The sequence below is a fragment of the Physella acuta genome, unplaced genomic scaffold (genome assembly GCF_028476545.2).
Source record: "Physella acuta isolate Inbredline_101_S28 unplaced genomic scaffold, ASM2847654v3 ptg000642l, whole genome shotgun sequence".
NCBI lineage: Eukaryota > Metazoa > Mollusca > Gastropoda > Physidae > Physella > Physella acuta.
In genome coordinates this window covers 987,117-1,005,000 of record NW_026732161.1, presented here as the reverse complement: position 1 = coordinate 1,005,000, position 17,884 = coordinate 987,117, and the positions used below count along the sequence as shown (strand labels likewise).

The 17,884-nt window shown below is 36.4% G+C and overlaps 2 protein-coding genes across 3 annotated transcripts in view; one reads left to right on the top strand and one right to left on the bottom strand.

Annotated features, from left to right (window-relative positions):
- The window catches only part of LOC131948372 (putative G-protein coupled receptor 139), a 159,310-nt gene that overhangs the window by 16,427 nt on the left and 124,999 nt on the right, over positions 1-17,884 (top strand). The gene's annotated exons all lie outside the window — the stretch shown is intronic.
- On the bottom strand, positions 14,607-15,589 carry LOC131948407 (uncharacterized). The gene is made up of 2 exons (XM_059310015.1): positions 15,545-15,589; positions 14,607-15,080 (listed from the first exon to the last, which is right to left on the bottom strand). Exons 1-2 carry the CDS (start codon positions 15,587-15,589, stop codon positions 14,607-14,609), a joined length of 519 nt encoding a protein of 172 aa, XP_059165998.1.

The window sequence follows — 17,884 nt, the reverse complement described above, 5'->3', positions numbered from 1 at the left end:
GCAGGTCTGTGACCGCAGGCACCAATGTGCAGGCTCATTTAGAAAGCGTCATTTAGACGGTCTTATATAAATGGTTTTATTTAGAAGGTCTTATATAAATGGTTTTATTTAGACGGTTTTATATAAATGGTTTTATTTAGACGGTTTTATTTAGACGGTTTTATATAAATGGTTTTATTTAGACGGTTTTATTTAGACGGTTTTATTTAGACGGTTTTATTTAGACGGTCTTTCGTAGACGGTTTTATTTAGTAGATTTGTTTAGACGGTTTTATTTAGAAGGTTTTGTTTAGACGGTTTTATATAGACGGTTATATTTAGACGGTTTTATGTAGACGGTCTTATTTAGATGGTCTTATTTAGATGGTCTTTTTAGACAGTTATATTTAGACGGTTTTATTTTCATAGACGGTAATATTTAGACTGTCGTTCTAAGACGGTCTTACAGAGACTGTCTCATTTCGACAAGTCTAATTTAGACAACCTTTAGACAACCTTAATTAACGCGCAGTAAACCAAGATAAGCTTTTTTTTCCTAGAGCCTTGAATAACTACTTCCTCCCCCCCCCCCACTTCATCTCCCTCGCTACTTACGTGGGTGTTACTGTTTAACAATTAACTAACTAGATAAAGTGGACTGGCACTCTTCCTTAGCTCAACCCGAGTTCATTTAAAAATATCAGAACTAGCTTAAAATGTACCAAATACAATCCGCTGGGAGAGTTTACTTTGACGAAAAATTTTTTTAAATACCTCTTGAAAAATTTTTTTAAATACCTCTTCAATCAAAAGTTTAAAACAAGAAGAAGAAAAAAAGAATGTTGAAGACAAACGAAAATGATATGAAACTTTGCCAGTGAAAATACAGTTTTCGTTCTTTGATTCTCATACCATCGGTCGATGCCTTGTCATTAGATCCAAATTATCTTTCACCATTTTAAATAAGTATGTCTTTGTTTGTATAGATCACCATTGATTGTAATGTAAGATTGTATAGGCTAAGCCTTCACAGTACTGATTTGATGATGGCCTTTTGAAAATGTGAAAGCAAAAACCTTTCGCTTTTAGACACATTAAGACGAAGTAAAAGGTTAGTTTTGGTAGAGGATAATGGGAAGAAACATTTTACACAGTAACTTTGTCTCCATTGGAATGTAACATTGTCAGTATTGGGGAATTTAACATTTCCACAAAAGGAAATGCTTACTTTTATTTCCTTAACGCTGAGTTTTTTTCTTTTTTTTTCAAATTTTTTAAATTTTATTTTAGAAATTTCATTCTCCCCGTTTTTCTGTTTTGAAGTGGTACTTAATTATACGCTAAGAATTGATGCAGAAACATTTATGCCTGAATAATTCTATTGTATATATTGTATAAGTATTGATTAGGTTTGCATAATATATGATGGAAAAGTTGAATCGATTATTCCTGCCCCTATGGTAGGTAATTAGCCATACTCACACTTCAGAATAGCTGTTTTTCGAGGCTAAGGTCACCAATACCATAATGTAGGTTAAGAGAGTGGATAATGTCTAGTGACGGGGGTAGAGTTACGTTTATCATCATATTTTCTCGTTCGTATCCAAGACACATGAAACAGATGGAGTAGAGTTAATCCGTTACAAAGACCTCGGGATATGGTGGTCAGCGTTATGTTCTCTAACCCGGATTCGAACTCGATATTTTCGGGTTAGCAGTCTAGCTCTCTATCGCTAGGCCACGCCGTCCCAAAGAGTTAGGTTCATGGTTAAGATGTAATGTGATACTAGCTGTACGTCTATTCTCACTGTTATTTCATAATCACTTATACATACGGCATCGGGTTAGTTTCAATAGTAGCATATAGTCCATTTAAAACACAAATACACGGAGGAAATTTTAATCATGCACAAGATAGTGATTACCTGTTCAACATCGTATCATACTTATTTAATACTCACCGCTTGCCCAACATTAACCCAACACTAACCCAACACTAACCCAACACTATCCCAACACTAACTCAACACTAACCCAACACTAACCCAACACTATCCCAACACTATCCCAACACTATCCCAACACTATCCCAACACTAACACAACACTAACACAACACTAACACAACACTAACACAACACTAAAACACAACACTAACACAACACTAACACAACACTAACACAACACTAACACAACGCTAACCCAACACTAACACAACACTAACACAACACTAACACAACACTAACACAACACTAACACAACACTAACACAACACTAACACAACACTAACACAACACTAACCCAACACTAACCCAACACTATCCCAACACTAACCCAACACTAACCAACCCATGAACCGCAACAAACACACCTGCTAAGGCCCAGTATTTGAAATTTAAAAAAATTAAAAATCCTCATAAATTGTTTTCCTATTGTGGCTAGACCCTGTAGTGTCTGCAATGAATCGTCATCTTATCTGCTCAAGCTGTCATAAGATGATGGTGTAAACATTCTCATTGATAGTCTGCCCCTCGTAAATCTGTCCCCCGGTATCGTAAACTGATAAGTGTTTTACCGTATTAACTTGCACGTGTAGAGTGTGAGTGAACTAAAATATGATTTATTGCTGTCTTTATCGACCTTCTTTTTTACATGTTGCGTGTAGTAAACTGAAAACAAAAGTGTTGCTACATATTATTTTTTGTAATGAATGATGTTTAAATGTGAAAAGAAATAGGTAAAAGTGGTAAGACATATACCCAGGGGCGAAGGCAGGTGTAAGGAGGTGTTTAGAGGATTGAATTTAATCGACCCCAAAAAATGCCCACGATCTTTCGTTACGCTAAAGCTTTAAATACTATCAAGTTGCAAAATTTTAAAATTCATTAGTCACAAACCTACTTTCTTAAAACCGTGTATATATATATATATATATATATATATATATATATATATATATATATATATATATATATATATATATATATATATATATATATATATATATATATATATATATATATATATATATAATTTTAAAATTCATTAGTCACAAACCTACTTTCTTAAAACCGTGTATATATATATATATATATATATATATATATATATATATATATACATAGTTTAACATATTTTGAAATATGTTTTGATAAAATCATAAATTCACCAAAAATGGTATTTTGTAGTAACAAAATAGCAACCACCTATTTAAAATATTTCCAACGTAGTAATTTATTAATTTTTGTTCTTTGAATAATTAATGAGTTTTTCGGTGCGTGTAGGCGGCGTGCTAATGAGCTTGACCACGCTGGAAATGAAAGGGGGGGGGGATATGGCAAGCTATCAGAGGAAGCAGGTTAGACGGGTAATTTTAGACCGTGGGGTCGGGAGATGATGTCGGACGCTTGGGGTGGTGATGATATGAGACGCTTGGGGTGGTGATGATTTGGAAAGGTAAATGATAGTTTCCGAATGAAGAGTATATCGATATTCGCCCAGATTGGCTGTTAGTTGACCAGATTATTTTTTCTTGCCGAAGCCTGTGAGATGGATAGGGTGGGGGGGGGGGAGATAATGAGGATTTACTTTTAGCTTGAGCTAGGGTGAAATTAGGGAGGGGAAAGAGTGGAGGGGGTAAAGTGCGAGCTTTGCCAATGTTTTGGGTAGTAGAGGGGGAGGGTAATGGTGACTAGTGCGTGTTTGTGTAGATTACAGCAGGGTAGTTGGGTGCAGTGGAGTCAGGCGGATGGGGCGTTGGAATATGTGTTGTGTGTGTGGGGGGGGGGGGGGTGGGGGGGGGCTTTTTGTGGGGAGCGGGGTAATGAATGGGAGTAGAGGGGTTAAAATGGGAAGCTGGATTTATGACGTGTCTTGGGTTGGCGGTGCATGGCATCGTACATCAAAGGGAATTTAGGGGCGAGGGGATGTAAAGTATAGGGTTGTCAGTTCATGGGGGTGTAGAGGCTAGGGTTGTCAGTTCATAGGGGTGTAGAGGCTAGGGTTGTCAGTTCATGGGGGTGTAGAGGTTAGGGTTGTCAGTTCATAGGGGTGTAGAGGCTAGGGTTGTCAGTTCATGGGGGTAGAGTTTAGGGTTGTCAAATCATGGGGAGGGGGTAGATTTTAGGGTTGTCAGTCCATGTGTGGGAGGGGGGGTAGAGTTTAGGGTTGTCAGTTCATTGGGTGTAAAGTCAGGGAATGTCACAGTGCGTGTGTGTAAAATTAAGGGTGGTCACAATATAGAGCGCTCATCATATTAAATTCAGGGCGTGAGATTTAAAAAAAAAATCAGGAGCTTTCAGAGCGAGTGAGTGTCTCTCGAAGATAGTTCAGTGCTTTGCTGGGTGGACTTGAATTTTGTTTACAAATGGACACGGTGGAGCTGAATAATCAGCACTCAGAGCTCTACAGGCAAGAGAACTACTCAAAAAGTAATTACCTACGAATATGTAGCTATTTTTTGGTAGTAGTCTTGACTCCAGTTTTGGCACGCGATGTGAAACTACGAGTTTCTGAAGTGAAGTTAGTATTTTAGGCTAAAGTTCAGGTCAAAATGTCTTGAGGTCGCGGGCACGTCAGTACGTTTAGGACACAGGGTCAGTCCAATTGATAACTCAGCGCCAGACAGGTGCCGACCATTGGAACAATTAATGTCAGGTGGAGTAGAACATATCGATAAACTGTCAGGGGGTGTGTCCAGTGTTCAGACCTGTCTGGAAGAAATAGCTGTTTGTTCAAGGAACTCATTTGTTGAGAGACAGAATGGGAAGTCTGCGATCGCGTTACTCGCGTGCTTTTGTCTTGCCAGACAAATTTAGCGTTGAATTCGTTATAAGGACGTTGATGTATGTCTACGTTAATTTAGAGGTACCATTAGCTCACTATAAAGTACGCATTAGTGCTATTGGGTTTTTCTAAAGAACCATCATGTTATTACTAGAACCGCAATGTTATTCGTAGAATTATGTTGTTTTTAGTAGAACCATGATGTTGTAAATAAAACAATGATCTAGCCACTAAACAATGATGTTCTTATTTAGACAAAAATGTTTTACAATGACTTCAATGTTTTTACTAACTTAACACTGTGTATGCCTTTTTGTATCTAAATAACTGTAACGGAAATCTAATTGAAATGTTAACATTATGCCATAGTACACAAATTATATTGTTAATACCAAGTGAAAATTGCCAAATCTAAATGTTAATGTTACGTGAAGTTTATCAAATCCAAATTTGAATGTAGCCTAAAACTTTCGGAATTCAAATTTTAATGTTTCGTGCAACTTAGGTTAGTTTCGGTTTGCCTGTCGCCCCTCCTGGGACAAAGGCCGCTGACAAGAGCTTTCCTGACATCTCTGTCCTGGGCTAGTCTCTATAACTCTCTCCAGGTGTATCCAATCTTCTTGGTGTCTTCATCCAGGTCTTTCTTGGCCCATCTTTTTCTTTTGCCCTATGGATTCCAGGTGAGGGCCTGTCTTGTTATGTTGGATACGGGATTCCTGAGTGTGTGGCGAATCCATTTTCATTTTCTCTGGAGGATCTCTACTTCAACTGGCAGTTGATTTGTCCGTTGCCATAGAACGTCATTTCTAATGGTTTTAGGCCAGCAAATTATCAGGATCTTTCTGAGTTCGTGCAACTTGCCAAATCCAAATTGTATTAATATACATTAAATCTAAATGGTAATGCCACGTAAAACTATCAACCAGTCTATCAATACACAGTTCACCCGACAATCTGATAAACTCTACTGCAACTGTCATTTCCTTAATTTACATCTTGTACTTGCTGTCTATAGGCCTACACCACAGGTGCGCTTCAAAGCTGATGCACTGATACCTGTATTGTCATGTACTAACTGTCGTCTTGTTCAGCAGTTTCCACACAGGAAGCCGCCCCTCCCCGGGGCGATGCTTCTAGCGCTATACAGCGGTAAATCAGGAAATACCTTATCAAAATACATCTGCTATAACAAAGTTTAAAAGAAAGTGAACTCTTCAGTTATAAACTATTACATCCTCGGTATTTTCGTTTATATCACAACTGTTCAAGCGAGACAACTCGCTGCTTTTAAGTGTAAACAAAAAAAAGTAAGTTTGTATTGATAGCCATACACTATACATATTTGGGTAAAACAAAATAAATTGGCGTTATATAAACACGGTGGTAGCTGCTAAGACCTTTTTTTTGGTTTACTTAGATCTTGAGACGATATATTTTTGTTTCCAAGCGCGGCCCGGAGATCTTATGTTTATAAACTGATGATCTTGTTATTTTCTTGGCGTGTATTGATTTCGACCTTTCAGATATACCATCATTTTCCCGCAACACGATACACTCCCACAGTGAATCAGTGAATAGACTTCTTTTAAAATGGTTTCATGTTTTCGATCGAGATGCTAGCTCAGCTTTTGTTTCATAATTCATAGGTCGTGTGTCTTTGCGTTGTTGTTGTTGTTTTTTTTTTTTAAATTTGTGTAATGGAAGGAAGAATAGTAAACTTTACTTTTTAGGTATCAGTTGATGCTGAGATGTTTTTACATGAGAACTAATGTTTTGTTTCAGTGCGTCATTCTCAGCGTTAAATTAAAACAGTTATTATTTTTAAGGAGAATATAAACAGGTTTACAAAAATAATCTTATTCAAATAGGTATTATATTGGTAAATACAATACAGAATAATAATAGTTTTTGAATATTCGAATCATGCGGTCGAGAAATTCTAAACAGATATTGGATAATTATTTAATCTCATTAAAAAAAATAGCTACATCGACTAAGTTTTGTGAAAAAATACGTGTTTTGCATTTATAATTCTACATTTAATGTAGATTATGTACTGTCGTCTACAACTATCACAAGTTCATTTGTCCTATATTTTACATTTTATCACACAAATAATAAAAATGTACTTGTTTGTCAAAAAATATACAATGACCACTGTACTATAGGGACGGCATGACCTAGCGGTAGAGAGCTGGACTGCTAAGCTGAGAGTTAGAATCCGGGTTCAAATCAGTGGACTAATCCCTGAGTCCACCCAGCTCTGATGGGTACCTAATTTACGTTAGGGAAACTAAGGCGACTGGGCATAGTGCTGACCACACCATCCATTCATATACCGAGTTCAATGAATTAGTTGAGCTCTACTTCATCTGCACCATGTGTCTTGGGCACGAAAGAAGAAGAAGTCTGTACTACAACATAAACATTTTCATATCTGTACTATAAAACAAAACACTGACCGCTTTATTACAGAATGCAAACAAGGCAAACAATGCATTGATCACGATATATGAAAAAAACTTGAAACTCTATAAAGCAAATCTTTGACCACAGTACTAGTAGAAAATACACAAACTGACCTCTGCACTCAACATTTAGGATACATTGCTGACCATAATGGAAATACCACCAGATTTAACCGTTCGAGAATCATTGGTTTTTGCCCTCATCTTATTAGTCAGATTTTCTAGACAAGCTGTTCAATGAGTGTTCAACCAGAATATGAGATCATAATTAGTTCATTAGATTAAACACCAGTTTCCCAACAAGCTAATTAGATGTTATTACAATTAGTTAATTAATATCTCAAGATGCCATTTTCTTACAAGGATTAATATATTGATTATAGTTATGCCCTTTGATATAAACATAAACCTATATTAGAAAATCGTGACTATGTATTATTTAAGATAAAAGTCCCTGCTAATAAATAGAAATTATTTTTATTGAATAAAGTACTGAATCATAGATGTTTGAAGAGTGTAGTTAGTAAATATAAAAAAAAACATAATTGACTTTCCAAAAAACTGGGTGACTAAACGCCAATTCGTATGCTAATTCTTTCTAGTTACTTATCGATGTTGATGCCGGTCCACATTGCTGGATCAAAAAAAATCGAACCGATTGACTTTATGGATTAACGATTATATGTATTGGAGGTGTTAGATTTATTTTAACCGGTCTATACATTTCTTTTATGAATATATTCCGGTGGTTTGGTGGTGTATGTGGGGGTGGGAACATTGATATCGTTTAACGGTGTCATGGCGCCCGTAATTACCTTGCCAAAAATAAACGTTTTTGAAGTAGGCCAAGGTTGTTTGTTGAGTACTCTTGTATAAGTATTCCAAATGAGTCTCAAATTAACACTGTAAATGCCGTGTGGCATTCCGAATTTAACTGTAGAGTAAATTATTTAAATTTTCATGAGCGTCTTCGATTAGTTTATTTAGTACATGAGTTCAATTTTTGAAAAAAAATGATAATTGTTTTGCAAAAAAAAAAAAAAAAAAAAATTATGTATCTACGTTTAGAGAAATAACGTATAGGCTCGGAAGCCTGCTAATCCTAAAAAAAATTGTCTAGGATATTCCTAAAAATCTGGCAGATCCGCCCAACAGGATGTAAAGTTTATCTAATGAAGACTCTAAATGGGGTCAAATTTTAAACACACCTGGCACGCTCTAGACAACGCCTAGACCAAATTAAATCAAGATCCTGTACAGGTGATACACAATCAGCCTTACATGCTTTTAACTGCATAATTTGTATTCAATATATATCCACACCCAATTATGCTGTAGCTCATATAATGCTGACCACACTATCCCTTTATCTGCCGAGGTCATATTAACGAGTGAACTGGTCCCCTGGATTGTGAAATTCGGAAATGGAATTCGATTTATATATAGCATGCTTCCTTTGCTACATTTATCAATTCTAAGCAGTGATATCCACACACATCCACACACATCCACACGTATCCACACACATCCACACCGACGCCATTTATGTTTACAGTTTCGAGAATTTTGAAACTAATTCGAGTTAATCGCGGGCTCCGGTGGTAGGCACGTCACTAAGTCCACTCAGTTTATAACGAGAGCAGGTGAACTCTACTTCATCTGCTCTACGCACCACCAGGTCCAAAAGAAGAAACTAAATTTCGAGGCTCTAACTCTAACTCTGAAACACTTTGTTACATCCTAACCTAAACTTATTTTCATATGAGGACGGTTGGACTACCTTGTATAATTACTCATGATTTAATTAACGAACGCCATAATTAAGTCAATGAAACAAAACGTGAAGCGTCTCTTGGTTTGTAATTGGATATTGATGCTCATCGGCTTACATAACGGCGTATTTGTGTGTGGAATTGAGCGTGTGTGTGTTTAATTTAGCTAGTGCATTTTTTCAATTAGTACGTATGTAATTTAGCCTGTGTGTGTATGTTTACGTGTGTAAATTAACGTGTGTGTGTAATTTAGCCCGCGTGTGAGTAATTTAGCGTGAGTGCGTGTAATTTAGCGTGTGTGTGTAATTTAGCGCGTGTGTATGTTTGAGTGTGTGTAATTAAGCGTGTGTGTGGGTTATTTATCGTGTGTGTCTAAATTATCGTGTGTGTATGTACGTGTAATTAAGCGTGTTTGTTCTTGCATGAGTCTGTGAAAGTGTTTATTTGTATTAAGAACGATCTGATATTGTAAAACAAGCAAAATGATAAAACATTTAATAGAAACAGAACGAGTTAATTAGGTTTAAAGCATATTTATGTAATTACCATTCTAATTGGATATTTAATTATGAATCGCGTCACGGTATTAACCCTTTTGTGGATTTTGTTTTTAAAATAACTATTTTGAATTTGAAATGCATATCAAAATTTGCATAGTTTAAGCTTTTAGTTCAGGTTTTCATGATCGTTAAACCGGTTACAGTACATATCAAAACTTTAACAACGCGGATGTCAAAGAGATCCGAGTTGTGAAACTGAACTCGAGATTTCATATTTTAACAGTCGTGTTAAGTTGGACTAGTTTCCGAAAAACAAAATCTCTTTCGCCAATGGGATAAGGTGAATTTAAAGACGAGTTCCCGGATGCAGCATTGTTTTTTTTAAATTTATAAATAAGGTTTAGAAGAAAGAGTGGGTTAAAAATCGAAGGGCTGTTGTTTCACGTGTTTGTATATAGGAGAGCAGGCCTCAAAGTTTACCCCCCCCCCTCCACACACACACTTCTTAAAAAATGTGCAGCTACTACCCCTCAGATCCGAGCACTACTTGCTGGGCATGTAAGGGAAGTAAGCCACGCATTTGTTTACACGTCCCCCAGTTCGGCTCTGTCAGTTTATACGCGAGAGGAATAAACAAAGGGGAGATAACATATAAACAAAGCAATTTATAGTAAAGGGGAACAACCTGATTTGAATAAGATACCATGAACGAAAGAATCACGTCATAGTTTAAATTCAGGTTTTTAGAAAAAAAAAAATTTTAAATGAAGAAAAATGTCTAATTTACATATTCTAATTACATTTCTTGTTTTGTTATATTTATCTTTATAACATTTCCATTTTAAGTTTAAAAAGAAAAGAAAACAGAATAATCTCGTCATTGATGACTACGTTTTCTCCAAGTCTCATCCAGAAAAAAACTGCATTTTGTAACAGAAATCTGGATATATTTACGTTTAATTAATTTTTGATTTCAAACTATATCCATGAAGAATTTGAACAGCTTTAAAAAAACTACAAACTCGCACACTCACACAGATGTTCAGATTTAACAACGTCATTAATGGGTCATTTGGGGTCGTCCATAAAAGACGTCACACTCGAATTTTAGCCGTTTTTTCGCGTTTTAGAAAACAGTTTCAATAAATTGTAGTAGGAATTGATTAAAATACTCTAATTTGACAAAGTTCAGACGTATTTTAAGAAAAATTCAACTGCAATTTTTTAGGGGGTCGTAGGCTGATGTGTGACGTCATTTTAGTGGGGGGGGGGGTCTGGCTTTTTGTGACGATATGTGACGGAGGTAATAATCGTCAAAAAAACTACAGCATCTTAGTTTATTCGTAGATGAAGTTAAGCCATGCCATCGTTCCAGCACCTTACGTTTAAACCAAAGTTGACAGGACTAATCTTCTTTTGGACTTGATACCTCTTTTGTCATACTAGACTGTAGCGCGGACGTCATAGTTTACCAATAGCAACCACTGCCCATATGTGTCTTGCTTTTCTCTGTACTTTCATTTTCATTTCATACAACTTAGCATTCTTGGCTGTGGCTTATAGTTATAAATATGTTTTTTAAAAATCTTGACATCTGAGTCTTGTTATATTAAAAATGTTTTATAAATAGCATGTTGATATCTCAGTTTTAAAATATACAATATAAAAATCTGTTTTGATATCCTAATGTATTTAAAAAAACACAATGCTAAGTATCAAATAGGTTCCTACATTTTAATAAAGCAAAAATAAAATAAATACTATCTTCAGATATCTTAATAAAAGAATGAAATGCTACGATTCAGATTTCATAAGAGTTTTGTAGATGTTACCGTAGACTGTGAGAAAGAAGGACACCTTTTAGTTCTTCTACAAGATAAAATTAAATCCTGCTGGCATTTATACTTCTTCCCGACGTAATTTGTCGTCACTAATTCCAGACACGCTTCTCCCCCCCCCCCCCCCAACCACACCACCCCCTCCCCACAGCGTATCTGGTTCAGCACTGGAATGTGGACTCGCACGAAGGGTCAGAGTTCAACATGCACAACCTTGACATTACATCCTCGTGTGCTATTATTTATGTTGTATTTTTTTTTGTCCAAGTGTGTTTTGTTTTTTAGTTTTTACTGTAGTATTATTTTTTTTCGTTTTACCTCCAATCTAATTATGTATTACGTGCTAGCATTTTATGGCCCGTTGACTTCGATTTCAGCCCGTTATTCTTTCTGGATTTTCTTTAAAGCCATTTGTCCATGAAAAAGAAAGCACACGGCAGCATTTGTTTGAAATTTGAGTTTTTTCTCGCCTAGAAGGGTTTTTGTCCCCGGCTAACGAACCTCATCTGCCCTGGGCTCGAACTCCGTATTTCTAGACTAAGCATCCACACGTACCTCCCTTGACACATCGTCAACTGTGGTGAATTGTTTTATTTTTATTTTTTGGTGAGTGTTTGTGTTTTGATTTGATTTTACTTTATTTTGTGTGTGCTCCTGGTAGAAGTTGTGATGTCTAGTTATTGAGTTATTGAGTCTTTTTTTATATTTTGGTGCAAGTTTGTACTAACATGGTTCTCTTGGTAGTATTTGTGGTGGTCTATTTATAAGTTATTGAGTCTTTTTGTTATTTTGGTGCAAGTTTGTACTAACATGGTTCTCTTGGTAGTATTTGTGGTGGTCTATTTATAAGTTATTGAGTCTTTTTGTTATTTTGGTGCAAGTTTGTACTAACATGGTTCTCTTGGTAGTATTTGTGGTGGTCTATTTATTAGTTATTGAGTCTTTTTGTTATTTTGGTGCTAATTTGTACCAAGATGGTTCTCTTGGTAGTATTTGTGGTGGTCTATTTATTAGTTATTGAGTCTTTTTTTATATTTTGGTGCAAGTTTGTACTAACATGGTTCTCTTGGTAGTATTTGTGGTGGTCTATTTATAAGTTATTGAGTCTTTTTGTTATTTTGGTGCAAGTTTGAACTAACATGGTTCTCTTGGTAGTATTTGTGGTGGTCTATTTATTAGTTATTGAGTCTTTTTGTTATTTTGGTGCTAATTTGTACCAAGATGGTTCTCTTGGTAGTATTTGTGGTGGTCTATTTATTAGTTATTGAGTCTTTTTTATATTTTTGTGCAAGTTTGTACTAACATGGTTCTCTTGATAGTATTTGTGGTGGTCTATTTATTAGTTATTGAGTCTTTTTGTTATTTTGGTGCTAATTTGTACCAAGATGGTTCTCTTGGTAGTATTTGTGGGGTCTATTTATTAGTTATTGAGTCTTTTTGTTATTTTGGTGCTAATTTGTACCAAGATGGTTCTCTTGGTAGTATTTGTGGGGTCTATTTATTAGTTATTGAGTCTTTTTGTTATTTTGGTGCTAATTTGTACCAAGATGGTTCTCTTGGTAGTATTTGTGGGGTCTATTTATTAGTTATTGAGTCTTTTTGTTATTTTGGTGCTAATTTGTACCAAGATGGTTCTCTTGATAGTATTTGTGGGGTCTATTTATTAGTTATTGAGTCTTTTTGTTATTTTGGTGCTAAATTGTACCAAGATGGTTCTCTTGGTAGTATTTGTGGTGGTCTATTTATAAGTTATTAAGCCTTTTTGTTATTTTGGTGCTAATTTGTACCAAGATGGTTCTCTTGGTAGTATTTGTGGTGGTCTATTTATAAGTTATTGAGTCTTATTTTATTTTGGCGCTAATTTGTACCAAGATGGTTCTCTTGGTAGTACGTACCATGTCTAGACATTTAGTTATTGAATCTTTCTGTTCTTTGCTATTTTGAAGCTAAGTTCGTGCCAATATGGTTTTAATCTAAATCTGCGTAGCGTAGTATTTGTGTAGCGAACATGAACTTGAATGACAGTGTAATCGGCTATGGAATTTCTATTAACCCATTTCAAACCGTTGATGTAGAACCGCCTTTCATAATAAAATTGAACATTATATTCATATTTACAGAACTATCCTCTAAAAAGAACGAAAATGAATGAGAATGTTCCGAGTGCAATAAAGATTCATATCAGACACATTGTGTTAGGTTTCTTTCTAATAAGGCCCAAAGTGTTTCTTCCTTATTTTCAGTTATACGCCTCTCAGGCATAAAAACTTCCACAAAATTATTGAAATTTTTTTCGAGTTGTCGTTCCTGAAAATAAATGCCCCTACTCAACAGATTCAGCACCCCCCCCCCCTCAATCGTCTGGAAAAAGGAAAAAAATTATATAATTTCAAATTCGAAGGGACGTGTTAAAGAGATGTGAGGGGGGGGGGGGGGGAAAGGACTGGCTGGAGGTGGGAGAAGGGTGAGGTTGAGTAGAGGTTTTAGCATCAGGTGCTATGTTGTGGGTTTTGGTGCAAAAGGGTTGATTTATTCTAACTGTAGTCATACCGATTTTATCATAAATTATATATATATATATATATATATATATATATATATATATATATATATATATATATATATATATATATATATATATATATATATGTATAGCCATATACATATATAATGATTTTGAATTGAAATACCGTGTTTCTACTCAGTCGATGTATTTTCTCCCTATTCCAAATTGAATCCAATCCTATTCAATGCTTAGAATAACTTCTAACAAAAAAAAAAACATCTTTAGAACATTACGATTTTAAAAAACAATAAAAATCTCCTTCCACAAAAAAAGCCATGATCTATTTATAAACAAATATAACCAAAATCTCCTTACAGCACAAAAATACGTAACCAACACATCCTTACACCACAAAGACATAATCTCCAAAAAATAACATGTATCCAAAATCCCCTTACAAAGACAATAATCTCCTTACTCCATAAATACATTTCACAAAATATTCTTACATCACAAAACACGTCACCAAAATCTCCATACAAAAAGAGTAACCCAAATCTTCTTACACCGCAAATACATACAATCAAACACTCAAAACACAACATATACATGTAAAAAAAATCTCCTTACATTACAAATACATACAACAAAAAACTCGTCACACAACATATACATGTAACAAAATATCCTTACATCACAAAATCATGTAACCACAATTTCCTTACACAAGAAAGTCATGTTACCAAAACTATGCTAACTTCAAGCTGAAGCCCATGTTGAGGCGCTGTAGAGGGGAAACTTTGAGGCGCTGTACTGGGATAAACTTTGAGGCGCTGTGGAGGGGAAACTGAGGCGCTGTGGAGGCGAAACTTTGAGGCGCTGTAGAGGGGAAACTTTGAGGCGCTGTAGAGGGGAAACTTTGAGGCGCTGTGGAGGAGAAACTTTGAGGCGCTGTAGAGGAGAAACTTTGAGGCGCTGTAGAGGGGAAACTTTGAGGCGCTGTGGAGGGGAAACTTTGAGGCGCTGTGGAGGGGAAACTGAGGTGCTGTGGAGGGGAAACTGAGGTGCTGTGGAGGGGAAACTTTGGGGCGCTGTAGAGGGGAAACTTTGAGGCGCTGTAGAGGGGAAACTGAGGCGCTGTAGATGGGAAACTTTGAGGCGCTGTGGAGGAGAAACTTTGAGGCGCTGTGGAGGGGAAACTTTGAGGCGCTGTGGAGGGGAAACTTTGAGGCGCTGTAGAGGAGAAACTATTTGCTCATGAACTCACGACCAGAGGCCGCAGCTGTAATTTTATTGCCTGACTGGGCACATCTATCTTAGATGTTGTTATCTGTCCCGTCCTCCCCCTCGTTCACTTTCTACATTTTATCTGTCTCTCCCTTGTCCACTCTCTTCTACATTTTGTCTGTCTCTCCCTTGTCCCCTCCCTTCTACATTTTGTCTGTCTCTCCCTTGTCCCCTCCCTTCTACATTTTATCTGTCTCTCCCTCGTCCACTCTCTACATTTTATCTGTCTCTCCCTCGTCCACTCTCTTCTACATTTTATCGGTCTATCTCTCCCTTATCTACTCTCTGTTACAATTTATCAATGTCTCTCTTGTCCCCTCTCTGCTATGTTTTTAAATCAACAAAGAACCATAACATCAAAAGAGTTTTAAGGACGTCGTGGTCGGGTTATAGCGCGCTCGAATGCTAACCTGAAGATCTCGACTTCGGATCTCGATCAGGAACCAAGTTCTCATTACTTCCTTGAGTACACCCAGCTCACGTTAGGGAATCCAAAGCAGCTGTGCATAGTGTTGACAACACCATCTTTTAATATGCCGAGATTTATAAAAAAACATGAACTCTACTTCATCTGCCCTATGCATCGTTACATCTGAAAGAGTAACTTTACTAACTATGCTACGACAGTTCTGTTCACTTACGAAGCAGCAAATACCTTCAAGTTACTACACCATGCAATTTTCTCAATCCGAATAATAACAAAAATCAATACTTTAATTAGACCCCTATTGTGGTTTTAGAAAATCAAATACATTATTTTGTTGTACTATTATAAGTCATAACGATTTTTTTGTACTTTAACAATAAAGTCAGCGACTTATGACCTTGACATTTAGTAAATGTACTGTTAGCTACAAAGGCCAGTCTGACCTAATAGGCGACTAGTTTTTAACAACCACTTCATTCCGCCATGAGAGCATGTAAAGTTGCCCTAATGAAGGCGGGGCACTTTTAGGGGCTGGACGTACCCAACAAGCGACGCTTATTGTCAGAATATGGAATAAGGTGGTAGGGAGATAGAGAGAAAATTGGTTGGGGTTATTGAGGGGAGGGTGGGGTGGGGCGGATTAGAGGGGAGGGTGGGGCGGATTAGTGGGGAGGGTGGGGCGGGTGAGAATGAGAGTAAAAATGGGAAATGGGATGGAATAATCGCGAGTAAACAATTTTGGTGTAGACTGGACTATGGTGGTGTGAACTTGGTGAACATGTAAACATCAAAGGTGTAGTTGTTATATAAAAACAGTTGTGTCACCGTAGCATATGTAAGCAACCTTGTATTGAAATGGTGTCGAATATGTAATCAGGCTTAGTATAACCTACTTAGCACATGTAAATAGCCTTGGTATGATTGATTCAACGCATATGAACACCATTGTGTTAGGCTGCTAACCCGAAAGTCTCAAGTTCGAATCCGTGTTCATATTAATAGAACGTCCCTGGGTCCATCCAGCTATGATGGGTACCTAACTAATGTTGGGGAATGTAAAGACGCCTGGGCAAAATGCTGACCACACTTTCCCTTCATATGTCAAGGTCAAGCAACATATGAACTCTACTTCATTTGCCTAATGGATCGAAAGGTCTAAAAATCATTCTCTTACTTTTACTTTCTTATATGAACAACATTGCCATTACTTACAGATGTAGCAATATCACTAAAGCTGGCGTACACAAATTATGAGTTCATTACTCTGTACCATAATTACATTTACGTCAAAGTTAATATGCTCGCTACTATACATATCGATTTGCTTCCATAATTTGATAAATACATTCACTTTTCTTATAAAGAATTCTATTATGATATAGTTTATGTGTTCATCATATATGTTCAACTTGTAATCTTATGTCATTTTACAAAAGTTGATTCTTTAACTTATCTTTCGATGTGACTGTTCATGTTTCACACATACTAGAACTATGTTTCAGGAGTTTTAATGATTTGCGTTTATTTTAAAAGGCAAGAACTGTTAAAGGAATGACAGAAGGACAAAGTAATAACTATAGCAATAATAGCAATTAATGTAAAATTAAAAAAAAGAAATACTTTGTTTTAATTGAAAATTAAACAAAAATAAAAGAATTTATATTTTTTTCTATAATGAAAGCTAATAATATAAGTACAGTTTTATATTCTTATTAATTTATTACACTTATAATTATTCATATTAATAACCCTTAATACTATGAATTTTATATCACCTTGATTTGATTACGGACTGTCCCCTGTTAATAAAACCCCTTGAAAGTCCCCCATGAATCGGGAAATTCCCTATTCCATCTCTTGTCTCGTTAATAGAACAAGACATAAACGCATATTGTATTTGTATTGCACAACATAGGGGTGATCAATACAACAGAATGCGTCGTGTCAGCCTCTCTAACCCAAGACGTCAGACCCAATTACACCCATACGTCCCACGTCATCATGTCAGCCCTCTAACCCAAGACGTCAGACACAGTTACATCCATACGTCCCACGTCATCATGTAAATCTCTCTAACCCAAGACGTCAGACCCAATTACACCCATACGTCCCACGTCATCATGTCAGTCTCTCTAACCCAAGACGTCAGACCCAATTACCCCCATACGTCCCACGTCATCATGTCAGTCTCTCTAACCCAAGACGTCAGACCCAGTTACACCCATACGTCCCACGTCATCATGTCAGTCTCTCTAACTCAAGACGTCAGACCCAATTACACCCATACGTCCCACGTCATCATGTCAGTCTCTCTAACCCAAGA